We start from the raw sequence: 19,906 nt of genomic DNA, 5'->3' as shown, positions 1-19,906 counted from the left end.
TCTGCGTGACAGAGTGAGATCCCGTCTCAAATAAAAAGGAAGATAATAATTTTTCATAAGTTTATTTTGAGTAGGAATTGATACAATACATGTTAAGGGGCACATAGTAAGTGACCTTTACAGAGTGTTATTTTTGCCACTGTTATTGTTATTGTTGTTTTTGTTATTAATACAGGACATTATTTATCCCCTGATATATCCCTGGAGGCACAAGTAGTCTCCCCATCCCTGCTAAATTCTGAACTTTGTGGGAATGTAGAAGAGGGATTTTTTTAAAATACAACTTTTCTAATTCTTCAGTTTGTTGCTTTGACTTGTATGAAATAAGCAAATTAGGTAGAAGTCCCTAAATTTTGAGAATGCCTATTTAAACATTGAACTTAATAATACCTCTAACAGTGTGGAATAGCTTCTATTTAAATGAGAAAGGATATCCTGTCATACAAGACTCCTTCCTGAAGATAATTTTGTCACTATATGCAAAGAAGGATATTTTCCCAAAGATATTGTAAAACATTATCACTGAGTTGCTAGGCAAATTTATTCAACTCATTATTCAGAGCAAACTCAGGTTGCTACTCTTGATGGTCAAGTTTATATTGGACAGCATGAAGTGGAAGCAGTTGTTGCAGAATCTGGAAAGTAATGAGAAAAGAAATAATCTAAGCTGGTATTTTGCTATTCAGGGTCATGACTAACTTTTCAGTTTTCTTTGTGCCTCATACATCTGATCATATAACAAAATTAGACATCATCTGTCACTTGGGTTACTTCAACACTGCCCAAAATACTTTTCTGAATATGTTTTTGCTACCTTCCAATTCACTCACCACATAATAGACTTTTCCCCCACAACTATTTTTTTAAATAAAGACATAATATAGATTCAATAAATTATTCAGAATTTAATATACAGTTAGATGTAGTTTTTTTCCAAATGTATGCAGCATTATAACCACCACCCCTGTGTTTGTGTGTGTGTGAGAATGTGTGTGTGTGTATGATTTTTCTATCACATCACATGTTTTATTGTGCTTCTTTAATAGTCATCATTCTTCCTCTCTCTAATCCCTGCTTGCCCCTGGTAGCCTCTTTTCTGATTTCTTTAATCATAGATTATATTTTTCTGTTGCACAACTTCATAATAACGAAATTAACAATATGCTTACTTTTTTGTGCCCAGCTTCTTTTGCTCAACATAATATTTTTGAGATATAATACTTTTGCACATATCATGAGTTCTTTTTCATTATTATGAATTTCATGGTATGAATTACAATACATTTACACAGTATCCCCTTGATGCTTCTAGTTTGAAGTTAATTGAAAACAAACTGTCATGGATGTTATTGTACAAGTGATGGTGAAGGCATCTGTTATTACTCTTGATGAAATGTCTAGGATGTAGCATGGATGTATTTTATTGTAAGAAATTTAGCAAAACACTATTTCAGTGTATGACAGTTTAAGTTACTTTAAGTCATTACAACTTTAGATATCATCTGTCTTTGCATTAGTTATCTATCTCTACATCCCCAGTTATTCAAAAGTTAGCAGTTGAAAATTAGAAATACTTCTATTTTGCAGTGTTTGAGGAGCAGGAATCCAAGAATGGGTAGTTTGGTGATTGCAACTCAGGATCTCCCATAAGATGGCAGTCAAATTGTTGAACAGGGTCCTGGCCATCTTAAGGTGCTAGAAAATCAATTTTTAGGCTCACTCCAATGTGGCTATTAAAAGGAAGTTCCAGTTTCTTGTCTTATGAGCTCTACATGGTGTTGGAGAGTTGGAGAGAGGAGACAGAGTGGATTGGGGGAGGAAAGAAGGAGGGAGGAAGGGAGTGGGAGAGAGGGTTTTCAAGATGAAAGCCATGGTCTTTACAATAAAGTGTCAAAAATTATACACCATCTCTTCTGTCATATGCTGTTGAGGATACAGACCTATCCTGATGCCTAATGGGAGGGATCTACATGAAGTTGATTCCTTCGTCTTCTTCTGCTACTAAAACAAAACACCATAGATTACGTGGCCTATAAACAACAGATATGTGTTTCTCAGTTCTGGAGACTGGAAGTCTGAGATCAGGATGCCAACATGGCTGGATTCTGGTGAGGGCCTTCTTCTGGATTGCAAACTGCTCTTCTCATTGTATCCTCACAAATAGTGTTATGCCACATTAAACTTAATCAGATCCCTTTAAACACTGGGCTTATTTTCCTATCACCTTTCACAGGCTTTGCTTTCAGAGCAGCTTACCATGTGTGTGTGTGTGTGTGTGTGTGTGTGTATTTTTTATTTTATTTTATATTATTTTATTTTATTTATTTATTTATTTTGAGATGGAGTCTCGCTCTGTCGCCCAGGCTGGAGTGCAGCGGTGGAATCTCGGCTCATTGCAAGCTCCGCCTCCCGGGTTCACGCCATTCTCCTGCCTCAGCCTCCGGAGTAGCTGGGACTACAGATGCCTGTCACCACGCCCAGCTAACTTTTTGTATTTTTAGTAGAGAAGGGGTTTCGCCGTGTTGGCCAGGATGGTCTCGATCTGCTGACCTCGTGATCTGCCCGCCTCGGCCTCCCAAAATGCTGGGATTAGAGGTGTGAGCCACCGTGCCCGGCCACCTCTTATCTTTTTTTTTTAATCATGTCATCTTTCTTCAATACAGAATTTTCATCAAAGTGATGGCTCAGTGTTTGAGATGTAATTTTGTCATAGATATTTTCTATTTAAAGTTTAAAAAGTGAGATCATACATGGAACGATATTTAGCTAAGCGAATTATTGTATTTTAAAGCCTGAAATAATAAAAGTGACTTTGTCTAGATAAACAAAAATCTACAACCTTTCAGTCACATTGCATGTCACCTCATAAAAATCTTTTATATATTAATAATTAAATTTATTTGTTTCAATTAAATACATTAATATTATATAATTAATAATTTTTAAAATGCAAATAAAATGAACTCAGTGTCATAAAAACAAAAATATGTGAGTGCTCACATACTCCTCAAAACATCTATGACAGTTGATTGTAATTTTCCAGGTACTCTTGTGCTCAACAGGCCATTTACACAGTTTCCATGGTCCATGATGGAAGTCCTCTTGAGAGATCGACTTCCCTTTGCATGTGCAGCTTAATTTCTCTGATGACCAAGCATCACAGTAAATTCTAGAAAGTCATATTAGGATGGAGAGATTTCTTGACTCAATTTTAGTCTCCTTTACTTCAGATTGTAAGTGATTTACCAAGCAGATTCTTAACAGTTGTTTAAGTTTTAATAAAATATATCAGAAAAGTGCAAATGCACATAAAGCACAAAATTAGAGATTGTAGTTGTATACTCTGATTAGGTTACCCGTACTATACCCTCCTGGATTACTATTTATTTTGTTAATCACGTTTTATTAATTCCTATCCACGATGTTGCTATCACCATGCCAGCTGCTGAGATATAGTGCTGAACAAGGCAAACATAATCCTTGCTCTAGTAAAGTCTACATTCTAGAAGAAGGACATAGTTTTAAATATATATATTTTATATACAATGTAATAATATATAACACTGCTTTTATAAATTTACTTATAGACAATGTCATACCTATATATTGATTTACTTCACTTATTGATTCTGATACAAGGTAATTGTATACCCAGAGATACATCTTACACTCGAACATTATTTTTTATTTTTATTTTATTTACTTATTTTTATTGAGACAGGGTCTCACTCTGTCGCCCAGGTTGGAGTGCAGTGATGTGATAGCTCACTGCAGCCTCCGCCTCCCAGGTTCCAGCAATTCTCCCACCTCAGCCTCCTGAGTAGCTGAGATTACAGGGGTGCACCACCATGCCCGGCTAATTTTTGCAGTTTTTAACCTATAAATCCACATGATTCTGTTCATTTTTCCCCTGAAATAAGCTAACATAAGATACCTTTTGGCCCCTGTTGAGCTCTAAGGTAATGTGTTAAATACAGAATGAATATAAATGCAAGGTAGACAAATTCCTTCCTGCCTGTTTCCTACCTTCCTGTCTTCAATAAATGTTGATTGAGTTTCTAATACTTGCATGGCACTGTACTAGGAAATAGACCTTGCTGTCTGGGGGAAAGCAGACAGTTAACAAACAAATTAAATAAACTTCAAATTGTGATAGCGTTGAGGAAATAACAAGTGTGGTGTGATGAAGATAATCCAGGAAATTTTGCTTTGCATATACTGGCCAGGAAAGGCAATTATGAATAATGGATAAGAAGTTGAGACTATGAGAGGAGGAAAGGAACCCAGCAATGAAAAGATTGAAGGGAAGACCATTATCATCATAAGTAGCAGCAGGTACAAGAATCCCCAAAGAAATAAGCGCTTGGTATAATTTAAGTATGAAAAGAAGGTCCAGGTGGCTGGAAGATAGATTGAGAATGAAAAAGTCAGGGGGAAGAACTTGGGAGGCAGAAAACTATTTCCTAATGTATGGTCTCAAAATCATGGTAAGTAATTTGAATTATATTCTAGGGAAGGAGTTTGGATTGGGGTAAGACTTCATATACTAATACCAACAGTTTCATTCTTAGGGAAAAGTGTACCTATATAATCTGGGGAATGGTGAGGGTTGCATTTTACCTACCAGTTTTCAGTTGCTTGACAATTAACTCAAGTGCTGACTTTTAGCTTCATCAGAGTTATATAACGTGTTGTTCTACATCCTACTGCAAAATCTTAGCGAGACCAAGAGCCAGTTATTGATTTTACTATTATGTCAATGATTTAAAACATACTTATTTTATGGCATTGTAATGAAATTATCGCATTACATTTAACTAATGTGTGTAAATGTGTAAATAGGTTTGTTTTTATAGAGCTAAATACTTTACATCTAATAAATGGCAAAGACTATTGCTAAATTCCAAGTTAATTATTATGATTTGGACATTAATTGAATATTTAAAATTTTAAGGGATTCTCATAGAGACCACTGACAAAAGTATACTTATTTCCTATCCATGAAATTTGTTATTGAACTTAATCTGTGTATAAATCCAGGCAAATAGTAAAACAGAGATTAAAAATTCTATACAAAATTAATAAGAAACCAGAGTACTAGTTCATTAATGAAATTTTATTTCTCCCCACAAAATTTTTAAACCTCATACTTTATTATTAGAAAATTTCCACAAATATCTAATGGCAGAGAATATTTTTTAAAGTTTAATGATGATTACAGAATAATAGTTGTATTTTTAAGTTATCATACAGCATAATTGACTTCTTAGTGTATACTTACATACATTTTGACACATATATTAGTTCTCTCAAGTACCATAAGCACCATCCAAATCAGTATTCTTGGTTTGAGTGGTACTTATGGTACTCACAAGAACAAAACAAAAGCAAACAACAACAACAACAACAACAAATCCTTTACTCCTTGAAACTGATCTGTTATTCATCATTAAAGATTTTTCTTTCAAGAATATAATTAGAGACACATACAGTTCATTTAGCATAATACTTTTGAGATTCATCCAAGTTGTTGAGGTGTCAAATAAGCACAGGAAAAGAGGTTCAACATCATTAGCCTTTACCCATTAGACAAATGCAAATTAAAATCATAATATGATATCACTACACATCTATTAGAATGGGCAAAATAAAAACCACTCTGGCAAGACCAAGTGTGGTGAGGATGTCAAGCAACATGAACTACATAGCTAGTGTGAATGAAAATGGTATAGCTACTTAGGAAAACAGTTTAGAAATTTCTTATAAGGTTAAACACACACTTAACATATTACAGAGTAATTCCACTCCTAAATATTTACATGGGATAATTAAAAACTTATCTTACAGAATACCAGATTTTAAAATACAGTGATTGTCTAGTTAAGTTTTTTTTTTCCAGAAATGCTTACATAAAAATGATCACATTCAGTTTTCTAGACAAAATGGAATTTTTTTTCCCTTGAGAGTACATTCTTGATTGAATTAATTATGAACTTTTCAATGGTTATGTGTTCTGCTTTGATGCTACTGGTGATTATGTACCCGATGATATTAGAAAGACTAGAGAAAGTAATAGTAGGGAAGATGGGGGAAGAAGTATGGATTCTATAAAAGCCTAATATTACAAAATGCACATTAGTGTTGCAGCTGTTTGTAAGAGATGGTAATATACTGCCAGCAAAGACGGTAAGTTATCTTGTTATTTCATTAAGGCACTCTCATTTTCTAATATGAATTCATAATAATTTAAGGCTTTTAGCCTTATTGTGTGTTAAAAGATTCAAACTTGTAAATTTGTAAATTACACAAACAGCCCTCTTCTATTATATAAACCTTTCTGACTTAACACATGCTTAAAATTGGGGTGAAGTTAGGATGTTTTCAAATTTCATTGGGGTTTTTTTTTGTATTGTTCCAGAATTCCAGGAACAAATGTAATTTTGGACTTTCCAAAATGGGTTCATGAAGAACTAATTTGTTTTCTCTGAATATGGAACTTTTAAAAAAAGTAATAATTCCAAGTGCTAAGAATAGTGCTTAGCTCATAAGAGATGTCTGTGAATAAACACAAACGAGTGAATGAACACAAATTTCTATAATCTGGAGTATTCATAATTCCTAGTTATGTAAATTCATATTATATAGAGATAAAAATAAGCTATTTATATAACGAGAGTAGGAGGAAGGAGGAACAAGAACAGTACTAACAACAAGACTAAAAGATAAGGATAAGAAATGACTTGATTAACTTTTAAAGTGAACAATAAAACCTTGATTTTGAGAAAATATTTTATCTATAAAGAGTCAATGAAAACTTAGTAGTAGTCTTCTAGAATTGGCCCTGACCACGAGGACAGATTTGGCATTTGTTTACCTTGAATCTGAAAATAAAGTTTTAGCACAATTTTAGAAAAGAAAGAAACAAACAGAAAAGTATAAGAAAGACGAATAAGAAAAATTTCGAGAATTATGGTCATTCAGATGTATGTACATATGTTGTTAAAACTAGTGTATGAAAATGAAAATTCAATCAGTTATCTGAAAAATTTTGCTTCATAGTTTCCAACATCTAAACATGAAAATAAAATTGGAATATTTCATTTCCTGTCACCATAGAACAATATGAATTTTCAAATACATTTGATACATTTCAATATCTGCCTAAATATGGAACCAGCCTTCATTTTCATACACTTGTTCTCAGTGACCTTTAAATGATTCTAAATCTGAGACAGTTTAATCTTTTGTTCATGTATCACGTGAAAGTGCACAGAAAATCTCCTATCCGTCTGTGGACTCCTTGCAAATATTTAAAAAATTATTCATGTTTATATATATGAACATTTTTGCTAGAGGAAGAATCAAAAGTTTTATCAGTTCCTCAAAATATTTTGTATTCTAGAAGAAAATTTTCTTCTTACCCACATAAATTGAGATTTGAAAGTGAATGCAAAAAACATTGATAGAAATAACCTCAATATCAAGTTGGAGGTGCTGACAGACACAGCTAAGTCATGTTCTACAATGTGAGAAAGTTTTTGGTATTGTCTTGCATTGTTATTTAAGCGTTGCTGTTTTTCTAGCTGTTCAGGTGTTTGTCTCCTTAAATAGATGAGGAGTGTTTTGATATCAGCATTATACTTTGAACTTCTTTCCATCTACAACTGTTTTCAAAAAAGAGTCTCAAATATAAGCCATTTAATGAAGGATCAAGAAATCTAAATCTGTAAGTCACTGTTTCCCAAATTCAATGTTTTCTGCCACATCTAAGTAATACATGATCATTTATGACTGAACTTTTTTCATAAAACAAAGTAGTTTTTAGTAAGATTATTTTATTTAATGCATTTAATAAAACAATACAAACTGGAAATCGTGTCACTTTTCATATTAGAAGACAACAGCAAAGTAAATTCAATGATACCAGGACAATGTTATCAAATTTTAATTATGTATTTGGTCTCCAAGATATGCCAAGCTTGCTCTTGGTCTCTTTAGAAGGCAGATTAGCAAATTGAAAAGAGTGGCTAAAGATAAATTAGAAATAAACCGAGACTTTGCCCTCAATATAATTAGATATGCTGAAAGAAAATTTAAAAGGGAAAAATTTTCTAATTATATGTTTCAATATCTTTTAATACCATACCGATGTGACACTTAATTAAAATTGTCTGTGTACTAGAGCAGGTGTCCCAAGCTTTAGGAAATGTTAATACAGGGCTATCTTAATAGCCCAAAAATATTGAGGATGATGCTGTTTTGAATTTTCAGTTTACCATGAAACACTAAAGCAAGTGACATCTGACTTAACTAAAAGCAGCTACCAAAGTAATTATTTACTCTAAGAAAAGAAAGTCCAGGTTGTTCTGTCATACTATCTTGCAGTAGCTCTTAATTACGGCTGCACCTTAGAATTAGTTGAATACCAAAGTCTTGGTCTCATGGAGACCAATTAAATCATTATAAGAGGTAGGAGTTCAACACTGGCATTTCTTTAAACCCTCCACTTAATATTAACACACAGCCAGGGTTAAGATGACTAACCTATGTCCTATTTTGAAAATTCAGTATTTGCCACACCTTGCATATTTATGATATATTAGTCATCATATAAATGAAGAAATACAAAATATTTCCAGCTTGATATATTTCTTGAGGGTAAATAATTATGTCCTTCTCTTTTATGGTTTGCATATCTTCTCTGATTAAAACTGGTCTTGGATTTTCATAGAATATGGCAAGAAATGCAATCTATGTGTGTTTCTGAAGTGAAGTAGTGGAAGCCTTCTTTATTATATTGATTTTGTCACCATGTTGTCATCATAGACCAATAACAAGACAAGTATAGTGTGTAAGTTCTACCAACTGATAAAAAAAAATGCTGCATGATACCAACATATTTATGAACCCGCTTCAGGTTACTGCCTTTAAAATCTTCCATGTTAGTATGTAGTGTACAAGAAAAGCTGTACCAGTTTTTCCAAGGTCATGCAGGTTATGAGGCTGTCAATATTTTTGTATGTAGTGATATTTCACAAATTTGCATTGTTGTACAGTATTTCATTATATGGACAAGCCATATTTTATTTACCCATTTTACTGCTGATTTGAGTTTTATTTATTTCTGTATGTGACAAATAATGCAACCGTGAGCTTCCTTGTACATATATTAAGTAGAACAAAGTCATCGTAGCTTTTATTCTGTAGCAAGGTATACACAATTGAGAAAGTGAAAATACTATTTTTAACATGTTGTAAATAATTCTACTGAATGCTTTATAAAGAGATAAATGAGAAATATTCCAGTTTAATAAACATTTGTCAACATTCCTTTCTAACCACAATTTAGCATGTGCATTTTTCTTTCTGTCCTACACAGCAGCCATGGACAGTTGACGTGACTTTAGGATTTGTTCTTGTGTTAACTTTGACTTTGTTTCATTTTTTTTTTTAGTACTTTTTTCTTTTTCTTTTTTTTTAACTTTTTAAAAAACTTTTATTTTGAGTTCAGCGGTACAAGTGCAGGTTTCTTACGTAGGTAAACTTGTGGTATCAGAGTTTGTGGTACAGATTATTTCATCACGCAGGTAATAAGCCTAGTGCCCATCAGTTATTTTTCCTGATCCTCTCCCTCCTCCTAGCCTTTACACTCTGAGAGGCCCCAGTGCATGTTGCTCCTCTCTATTTGTTCATGTGTCCTCATTGTTCAGCTTCCACTTATAAGTAAGAATGTGCGGTATTTGCTTTTCTGCTACCGTGTTAGTTTGATAAGGATCATGGCCTCCAGCTCCATTCATGTCCCTGCGAAGGACATGATCTCATTGTTTTTTTATGGCTGCATACTATTCCATCGTGTAGATGTACCACATTTTTTTTTATCCAGTCTATCACTGATGGACATTTAGGTTGATTCCATGTCTTTGCCATTGTGAATAGTGCTGCAATAAACATACTCGTGCATGCTTTGTTTCATTACAGTTTTAAAAATGTTTTAAACATATGTCATTCAAGTTTTCCCATGCAGACAATCATCAGCACTTGATGAAGAGAGCAATGGCAACCATACAATAACGACTTATATTGGCAGCTCCTTTTAGTATTAACTCTAATTGTTACATGGGCACATATATAAAGAGAGTGAGCTACATACTAAGTTGATTTCCACAAATACTGAATCTTCTTTTAAAAAATTAATACTCATGTTTTGAAAACTATTCATTGGGTGCCTTGCCAAAAGCCAGACACTTAAAAAGTTTTAGAAAACAACACCTTTGAAGACAGAAGCAGTTCTTGTCCTTAGGTGCTTAATGCTCTGCTTTTAACCTCCATAGCTAAACTTGATTGGTTTGTTTTCTTAAGAAGTATTAATGTGCAAAAAGCATGGAAGATTAAAATATAACTCAATGCATTAACAAAAACTGAAATAAAAACCCATGTAATTACCAACTATGTCTGAAAATAAAATATTGCCAATGCCCCAGAAAACGTCTTCTTTGCTTCCTAATTTCTGTCCTATTTCTCTTACCTCAAATAACTGCTGTCCTGACTTTGAGCACTACAGGTAATTTTTCTTGTCATTAAATTTTATGTAACAGAAGTATTACATATTTGTCGGTGTATATAAATGTCCAGACATCCTTCTCTCAGATTTTCATTTTTCAAATTTACTTTGCTGCATGTAGCAATGTTTCACAAATTTGAACTGTTATACAATATTTCATTATGTGTATAAGCCATATTTTATTTATCAATTTTACTGTTGATTTGAGTTCTATTTTTTCCTGTATGTGACAAATAATGCAACTGTGTACTTTCTTGTACATGTCTTTAAATAGATGTGGTAATGCATTTCCTTTTGGAAATAATCAAGAGATTAAATTTCTGAGTTATAGAATCCACAAAATGTTCATTATTAGCGGATAATGCCAAAACATTTTCCCTCCAGCAGTATAGAGTCCTATTTACTCTACATCTTTTCCCTTTTATTTAAGAAGGGTTGAAGCAAAGAATAAAAACAGTAAACTATGATAGGGAGATGTAATCCATAGAAAACAAACTATAATGATAATTTCAGAATGTAACCTGACATTGATTATTTATTTTTGTTCTACTCCCCACAATGAGCATAGTAACTGCCTCTCCACATTTTCCCTCCTCACCTTCTGAACTACCACAGTTTTAATTCGGTATCTGTGAAACTCATGTGCTTTTGGGGAAGCTGTTTTCATATTTTATGCTAGTGGTAGGTTTATATAATGAAGGTTAAATATCTATCATTTTCTCGTTCTCTAGCCACTGATATCAGTGTAATGTGTCTGATCTCATTTAGGCTAGTGATATTAAAAAACAGGAGGCTTTTGGGGGGACTTTTAGAAAAGTGACTCTTTTCCTCTTTTAGAGAGAGCGTTTGGAAAGGTTTATCTCTCTGTTTTTGTGGATACATACAAAGAAGCATAGAGGTGAAAAGTTGTTGCCAGAATCCTGTGACCACATAGATACTTCTTCTGGTTGAAGTTGACACCATGGACGATAGAGGAGAGAGATAGAAAAAAAATTTAAGGTTTTGAATACATAGTTAAGGAACTGAGTCGAAACTCCCAGAAGCTCATCTTACCTCAGGATTTAAAATTATACCTGTTAGTGTCTCCCAATTTAGTTTGAATGTTGTGATACTTACAATCAAATTCATCTTAGCTAATAAAATCCCACAGACATGTATTTGATATGCATCATTTGTGGCTGTTAATAAAGTAAACAATTTGCATTTTATATATTGCAAACTAAGTGTCTCATAATTGATTCAGCCAAACACACCAACAGCTGTTAGCCTAATATCAAAAAAATTAAACAGGATATGAGGTGAGAAAGACATTTTAAGTAGGACAATTTGTTAGCCGAATGGTTTACTTTCCTGCCCTAATTCTACCCTCTTTGCATGTACACACTCACATGTACCCACTTATGCATAGAGCACCCTCTGAACAGGTTTTGTACAGGGAATTTGCATGTCCTCACTGGGAGGAATAAAATCCCACAGGCCATTGAAAGACCTGTATGAAGAAGCAACTAGCGCCCCAATAGCCCTGTCCATTGAACACTACTATGTCTCTAAAGAGCAGCCAGTCCTCCCGGATAGTACTGCGTGGAGTCCCCCTAACCATGATCATATACTGAGTTCCCTTTGCCTTCTGATGATGTACACTCACCTACTCTGCCTGTTCCTATACTGTTTTCCAAACTCCACCTTTTGCAGTGGCTGAAGGACATCCTTTAAACTGAACTAGTTTATATGTGTGTCTTGTCTCTGTTATATACATTGCTTTCCAAACAGAGGAAAGAGTTTAAATGAGGCAGATGATCACATCCATTATGTTAAATTGCAAACTTTGCTTTTATTCCTTAATGTGGTGAGATCAAATCAGTGGTATCTGCAGTGGCAAGTTTATGAAATCTGAACGTTATTAACTTTGTGCTAAAGGCATTATGTCTTTTATTGGACTCAGGCATCAACTAATGTATTGTCCTAAGGGAAAATGACCTGGAACAATCATTTATTTTGGATGATCTTATTGTTTAACGAATGCATAGCTGTAGATTATTTGGTCTTAATTTCTTTCTCAAAGTCATGAAGAATAATGGTTCAATGTTTAGTTTTGGCCAACTAAAGTGGCAATTGTGATTGTAACAGTGCTTCTTTATCTGTAAAACAGGAATAAATATCAGTGTTTTGAGGATTAAGTGAGAGAATGTATGTGAAATCTTTATTAAAGTTATACCTAGAACATAGTGAATATTTTTAATACTATTACTTCTCCAAGGAAAACTGGTAAGCAAAAAAATCATTTCCAAAAATCTTCATTGAGCATACACTCATGAAATTTATAGTTTAGTAATGAAGGCAGACAATAGACAAGTCAATAAATGCACATTGTGATAAATTCTATGAAACAATCTCCTGGTAGAACAGATGATGGGTGGGTGGGCAAGAAATGTAGATAAGATAGTCAGAAATGGTCTCTATGATTAGATGCTTTTATTGAAACATGCTAAGTAGTTGATTGAGGAGTGGAGCAAAGGAAAGGTTGAAGGCAGAAAAGACAGTTACATGCAAATATTCTGGAGTTTGGCCTGATTTTCAGAACTCAGTTAACTCTCAGGTAACATGATGATGTAGGGAACAAGAGATTCCTGTATTAATGACACTTTTGGGGCATGGGCTTCCCAGTGGAATCTACAGTCTCATGGGAATCGGGAGTAGCAGTGAGTCCCTGTGCATGTGGTAAAGGAAGGAATAGAGATTTATGAGATATAAGTAGTGGATATTCACAATTTAGAGGTGACAATGGAGCAGAAAATCCAATGCATGGGAATTTTTATTAGAAAAGGTCAAAGGTATCATTTTCCTGTGTATGTCTTGAGAGATTTATTTTGACCTATAAAATACTTTGCATATGAACTCATTGCACTTATAAAAAAGTAAACCAAAAATTGTACCAAGAAAATATTAGTGAAACCAACGTTATGAAAGAAGGAAACACTAAAAACATAAAATTTTTTTAAGAAAACAAATAATCAATTTTTAAAAATTCAACTACTTACCTGCATTAGAGAAGGATAAATATATATTCAGTCTTTATTATGTCAAACACTAATAGATTTAAAGGCATCTGAACAAGCAGACAAATGCCTTTATTTCTCATCCAAATATTTGTTGTTCTACTATCCTGGGCAATGACTAGATTTTCCTCCTCCACCCCTAAACTTAGACCTTTATTAAATATATAGAAATCTGAAATACCTAGGTAGAAATTTAAAATTCCAGAAACTGCATGACTAATCTTCACAATGGCAAACATCCAGAATATGTACCAAAATTAAAATGTCTAGAATCTTGTTGAAATTGTGAGCAACCTCTCATTGAACAATCTCTATGCAGTATTTGTTGTGTTTTATAAGCCACTTTTGTTCTTCTAAATAGGATTGATTTTTACTTCTAATTACAAGTATGAATTCATGTTTGTAATCATGGCTAAATTCAAATTATGCATAAAACTGCAATGATGAGAATAAAAATGAATAATCTAATATACAACATGGAGATTCAGATTTAGATCTAAAGCAGGAACCTGAGAATTTTTATTTGAAAAAATCCCACCCCAACACATACACGTACATGTACACATACAAGTACATATACACATATACATACACACAGAGCCAGGGATATGTGCCACTGATATAACCACTCTATAACTGAGATCCTCAAATATTAATATGCATATGAATCATTTGTGAAACTTGTTAAAATAGCAATTCTGATTTCAGGGTCTGAGTGGGTCCCAGAGCTCTGCATTTCTGGCAAGCTCCCAGGCGATGTTGCTGCTGTGGCCCCAAGCTCTCAATAAGGTGATTTTCTAACCATTTTTTTGAATGTTTTCAAAGATGAAAACTTCACATTCTTTTCTGACACTATCACTCAGAAACTATCACTCAGATGACAAAAATGTTTTTATTATGGTTAGCTAATTGAAGGATAAGTTTAATTTCAGTTATTTTACTATATAAGAATATATTTTTAATTATGTGGCACCTGGAGGAGTAATAACTTCTAAAGGCCGTTACATGTAGGTAAGTACCTTTAGCCAGAAGTTCAAATATGTTTGCTCTCTACCCACTCAACTGTTGAGTGAATTCCTCAAATCATTATCAATCTGTTTCTGCCCAGACATTCTTATGGAGCCTACAATTCCACAGAATGTCTCATCTGATGGTAGGACTTCATTATTCCTAGATAGCCTACCTGTGAATGCAGAGATTTTTATGTCCAAAGCACTCGAGAGAAAGAAAAAGCATAATTTTAATAAAAGAAATTCCTTTCTTAAAGACAAATCTGGAAACAATCCCAGATTATGCATCAGCTCCTTTAATTTAGACCTCAGCTGGAAAAACTGTGGAAAAGAATAACTTTATTTATTTATAATGTAGACACCATTATTTTTCTTCCTGACAAACATTTGTTTTTAGTTCTCCTCAGCCCATATTGTATTAAAAATCTTGAAGCAGCATATGTAGATGTAGGGTTTTGGTACATGTTTGGAACTAGTGTTATAAATCTATCAGTGCCCACTTTATAAAATGATTAGTATAATATTTATAATAATATTTGTTCCATTATTAATGAATTATGCTACTGATTCATTAATAATATAGTAATTGTCATGGACTTATTTTCAGTACTGTGTGTCAGGCACTGTGCTAAGCACTTAAGCATTGTCTTAACCTTACACAAGAATGTAATATGAGAACTAATATTAAACCTATTTTAAAGATGAAAACTTTGAGGCTTAGCAAGGTTGAATAACTTCCCCAAAGTCATTAACAGTAAGTGTCAGGCAAGACAAGAATCCAGAAAGCAGAACTAGCATTTCCTGATTCCCAAATACATACTCTTAAGTACTCTATTTTACCTCTCAATGGCTAAGTAGACATCCTGAAGTGTGAAAAAAACTAGGTGATGAATCTGAGGAAATTGTTGGAGCAATTCTGGAAATAGTCTTACTTCTAAAAAAGTATCCCTTATCTTTTCACTTTACGTGTTTTCCCTCCTGGTCTACCAGATAATAGTAATGATGGTAACACAGCACCATTATATTTGACTCATTTATTTGTTGGCATGGGAAGTGTCATAAACAAACAAATCAAACAATTTAGTACATATCCCCTTTTCTTGAAGAAAAATTAATAAGATGTATACGTCTTATAGACCTGAGAGAGAGACAGAGAGAGAGAGGAGAGAGAGAGAGAGACTGAGACAGATTTTTTGAAAAGGCAGTTTTGCATGAACAATTTAAACTGTAATAAATTCTATTATGGTATCTGACGAACCAACCATATTCTTTTTTCAAGAGTTATTGGAGGGATTTGAAAATTACTTTGCCAGAGAGCCTTTTTTTTCTTTCCCTAAACCAGTAAGATTTGGGTCAGAGGATTAAAGTTTTATTAGGCAGAGTTCAGCGGTGCTCTGGAGAAATGATGAATTGAGGCCCAAGAGGGATTTTTTTTTTTTTTTTCTAGCAGCACACTGGCCTCTGCTTGCATGGAGGCTTTTCTCTCTGAGAGCTGACGGAAGCATTGCCCAGCCCATTATACCCACTATGGGCACTGTGTGAAATTAATGCTCCTTTAAATTTCCTATGCTCACTAAAGTGCAAGATGTAAGACACAGTATGCTAGGCCTTTTGCAGATATATTTTCGTGATGTTTCCTAGTCATAAAACTTTAAAGGAATGAAAAAAAGAGGTTACTGTAATCACTAAGTTGACCCATGACAGTAATTACTCTTAAGACTTCATCCTCTATCCTTACTTTCAAACGAGATTAATCACATAATCATCTTCTGCAATATTTAGTCATCAAGATCTATATATATGAAGTACATAAAACATATATGTGCATTCATGTGTACACGCATACATACACACATAGGTATGTATATTTAACTACCTTGTGCATGTATATATACTTGATGACTGAGTACGATTGAAGAAAGGTGATAAATCTGGCTTGAGAATATATGAATGTATACATTTATTTATTCAAGGTAAATGTGGCAATTATGTCATAGCTGACAAAATTCATTCAATACTATATGCTTAGTAAAATAAGGTAAAGATGGGGGCAGGGGTGGGAAATGTATTTTAAGTTTGTATTTTTTTTTTAAATTTTACTCTAAACTACAAAAGTAACCAATATTCATTCGGTGCTGATAAAAATGAAAATGGCAGATTTTGCAAGGGTGTGCATTGCCCCTGGATCTGGAAAATATCATCATCTTGGCGGGGTTGCCCTGGGACTTGGGTTAGGGGGATTGGTAAGCTATAGGAATTCCAGTCCCCTTCCAGAATCATTCTCAGGTGGCTTCCAGCCCAGTTGCTGAAGGGGTTTCTGACAGGTTTGGGTATAGCGAATACAATCAAAGAACATTATGTAGCCTTTTGATCAGTTATAACAGGTCACTTCATTTCTATGACTGTAGTATATTAACCATTGGTATGAGTTTCCAGCTTAAAAATATTTGCCATCATAAAGGGTGTAACCACATTTTTCTTCATAGTACCCGGTTCTTGACAACCAAAGACAAAAGAACCGCCCTTGCCTTCAGTGCTAGTGAGGGGAAAAAATACACGTAAACACACCCTGGGGGAAGCAAAGGCAGAGAGACTGAGCTGTCTCCTTAGCGTTCAAGTTAGTGGGGAGCGGCATGTCTGGCAGTTTGTGGGAGGGAATCTAATTATCAGTCTCTTACTTTCATTAATAAGTTGAGGCAAGTGAACTCTTCAAAGGAGGAAAGAGGAGACATTATACCTGAATTCTTAGACTACATATGGTCATTTAACCATCACTTTCCCACAAATAGTTTCCTTATAATTCCTTCAGGAGACTGGGAAGTAGACAGAAAGAATATCAAATATGGGAAAAGTAAAAGAAACTGGCAAAACATGGTTTATTTGTACATGGGAGGGCAAAGAATTCTGAAAACCTGAAGTGTGAAGTAGTTGAATACATTTAGTCTCCATCTATGCAGTTTAATTAGAATAACCCTCAAGTGAGACTTTTCAGTTTAAACGTTGCTTTAATCCTGTTTTATTTCTTCTTTTCCACTGGTGGTCTGTGGATAAAAGTCAACTTGAGTATACTCTATATGTTTTTGACCAATATGTTTTTTTCTTAGCTTCACTAGCCAAAAATCTGATGATGACTATGAAGATTATGCTTCTAACAAAACGTGGGTCTTGACTCCAAAAGTTCCTGAGGGTGATGTCACTGTCATCTTAAACAATCTGCTGGAAGGATATGACAATAAACTTCGGCCTGATATAGGAGGTTTGTTAAAGTATTTTGTGTTGTGCTATAGATAGGAGCACATAAACATGTCTACTTTATTAGAAAAAAACCATCAGTGTAGTTCAAGAGCAAGGAAGATTTAAATTATACTTTGTTATATGTTGTAAAAGTAGTGATTAAATAGCATTCTGTCCTAGGAGTGAGAGGAGTGTCAATAAGTTCAAAATGAAGAAATATTATTTTCAAGTGAAGCTTGAGAGCTAGAGTTAGAAATTCAAATATTCCTAGATATCTCAGACAGAAGCTGTAGAAGAAAAAAGCAATGTCCCCTTTATGAAGCCACATAAACAAGTCAAACAAGACAATAATAGTAAAGAGTGGATATGTTGTTTACCTGTTGTTGTGTAACAAGCAACCAGAAAATCTCAATGACATATGACAACAAACATTTATGAAATACCCCCCTGAGAAATATACTAATCTAGGCTAAAGCAAGCTGGAACTGCTTATTTAGGTGAACTGTACTGTGCATGTTCCTCGTTCTACTCCTGGGACCAGCGCCTAGCTAGGATAACCCTTCTTATAGTAGTAGAAAACAGCCAGAGTAAGTAGAATCTCATGAGGCTGAATGTTTAGGCCTAGCACTGGTACACTCACTTTTGTATATATATTATTAGCCAAAGCCAATCAGATGATCCAGCCCAAAGTCGAGAGGTGGAGGAATAGCCTCACCCAGGAGAAGGCAAGAATGTGAATGCTGGTTATAGGCAATTCAGTCCACCACGGTGAGTTAGGACATGACACTTTCAAGGAAAAAAATAAAGAAGAGACTAACGCTCCTGTTTTTCATTAAATGTTAAATAAAAATGGGGACCATGCATTTAGTCATGGATATTATACTACAGATTTTTAATATCAGTCTTCTCTGACAAATAGGTGTGTAATGGGTTTCCATATGGTTTTCTCATATTATCTGTGGTATCACAGTGTACAATAAATCATCAAGGAAGATTAATTTTGTGTTGGTGAGAAGTGTGTGAGGATAATGTGGTAATTAAAGGAATCAACAGGGAACTGTGATCCAAAACCAATTTATATTACCAGTTTGCTCTTTATGTCCATTTCATGTTCTGAATGCATATTTTTTCTGAGTTATTAAGCAATTATTTTTCTATATGGGTCAAGTCAGGGACATGCTCAAGTCAGTTTCAGAGCTTGAAGGAAACATGGTAAAATTCACGATATCTGAGAGAAAGATGGAGAAAAGCCAAGAGAAGCATTTTCTAATTTATTCATTTTTATGTTAGTTTTAAAAGGATAATAGGTTTCAAAACTCTACTATGCGTGCTTATTGCATGTGCATGCTTAAAAAAGATATTTCTTTGAAAACAAAATAGTTATTCAAATGTGGTGAATTAGTAACTGGTACCAAATTAGTTGTGAATAAATTACTTCTAATGTAGCTAAATAAATCTATTCTAGAAAACAAAGATTAAAACATTAAAATCTTGCACCTGTCTACGTGCACACATTTCTATGTTTCTCTTTACAGTGAAACCAACATTAATTCACACAGACATGTATGTGAATAGCATTGGTCCAGTGAATGCTATCAATATGGTGAGTTTCCAAGTAAAATTCTTTGTCTATTTTATTATCGTGTTTGAGAGAAAATGTGATGTCATGGAAATAGCAAGAAACATGTCAGCAAGTTTAAGTTTAAAACTTTAGAAGTGAAAGACAGTCATCCAGATCCTTTTTTTCTTGTGATATGAAGATAATTAAATGTTAACTATTTTTGTTATGAGAATTAAGTAGGATTATATATATAATTAATTTGTGTAAATACGCTATGCTGTTGAAATTCATCAATCGGTGTTTACTTGCCAAGTGCTACTGACTACAAAATAGGATATAATACTCAAATACTTATTAGAATATTGATAGTTTGGTTCAAATCAGAAATGTTTCTCAGATAAAATAGTGTGTCAGATGTAATAATAAAAGTAATTCTGTTCTTATGTAACACTTTCTACCCAAATGTGAAATACAAAACTAGACT

At 33.8% G+C, this 19,906-nt stretch overlaps 1 protein-coding gene across 2 annotated transcripts in view; it reads left to right on the top strand.

Moving 5' to 3' along the window:
• GABRG2 (gamma-aminobutyric acid type A receptor subunit gamma2) overlaps positions 1-19,906 on the top strand; it is a 96,511-nt gene that overhangs the window by 8,697 nt on the left and 67,908 nt on the right. For both annotated transcript variants that reach the window (XM_033180375.1, XM_033180374.1), the window contains exons 2-3: positions 17,732-17,883; positions 19,397-19,464. In XM_033180375.1, the coding sequence (XP_033036266.1) occupies positions 17,732-17,883; positions 19,397-19,464 (220 nt within the window). The remainder of the gene's footprint in view (positions 1-17,731; positions 17,884-19,396; positions 19,465-19,906) is intronic.

Source organism: Trachypithecus francoisi, unplaced genomic scaffold (genome assembly GCF_009764315.1).
Source record: "Trachypithecus francoisi isolate TF-2019V2 unplaced genomic scaffold, Tfra_2.0 Lachesis_group2, whole genome shotgun sequence".
NCBI lineage: Eukaryota > Metazoa > Chordata > Mammalia > Primates > Cercopithecidae > Trachypithecus > Trachypithecus francoisi.
The sequence above is the reverse complement of the archived record's forward strand: the minus strand, read 5'-3'. Positions and strand labels throughout refer to the sequence as shown.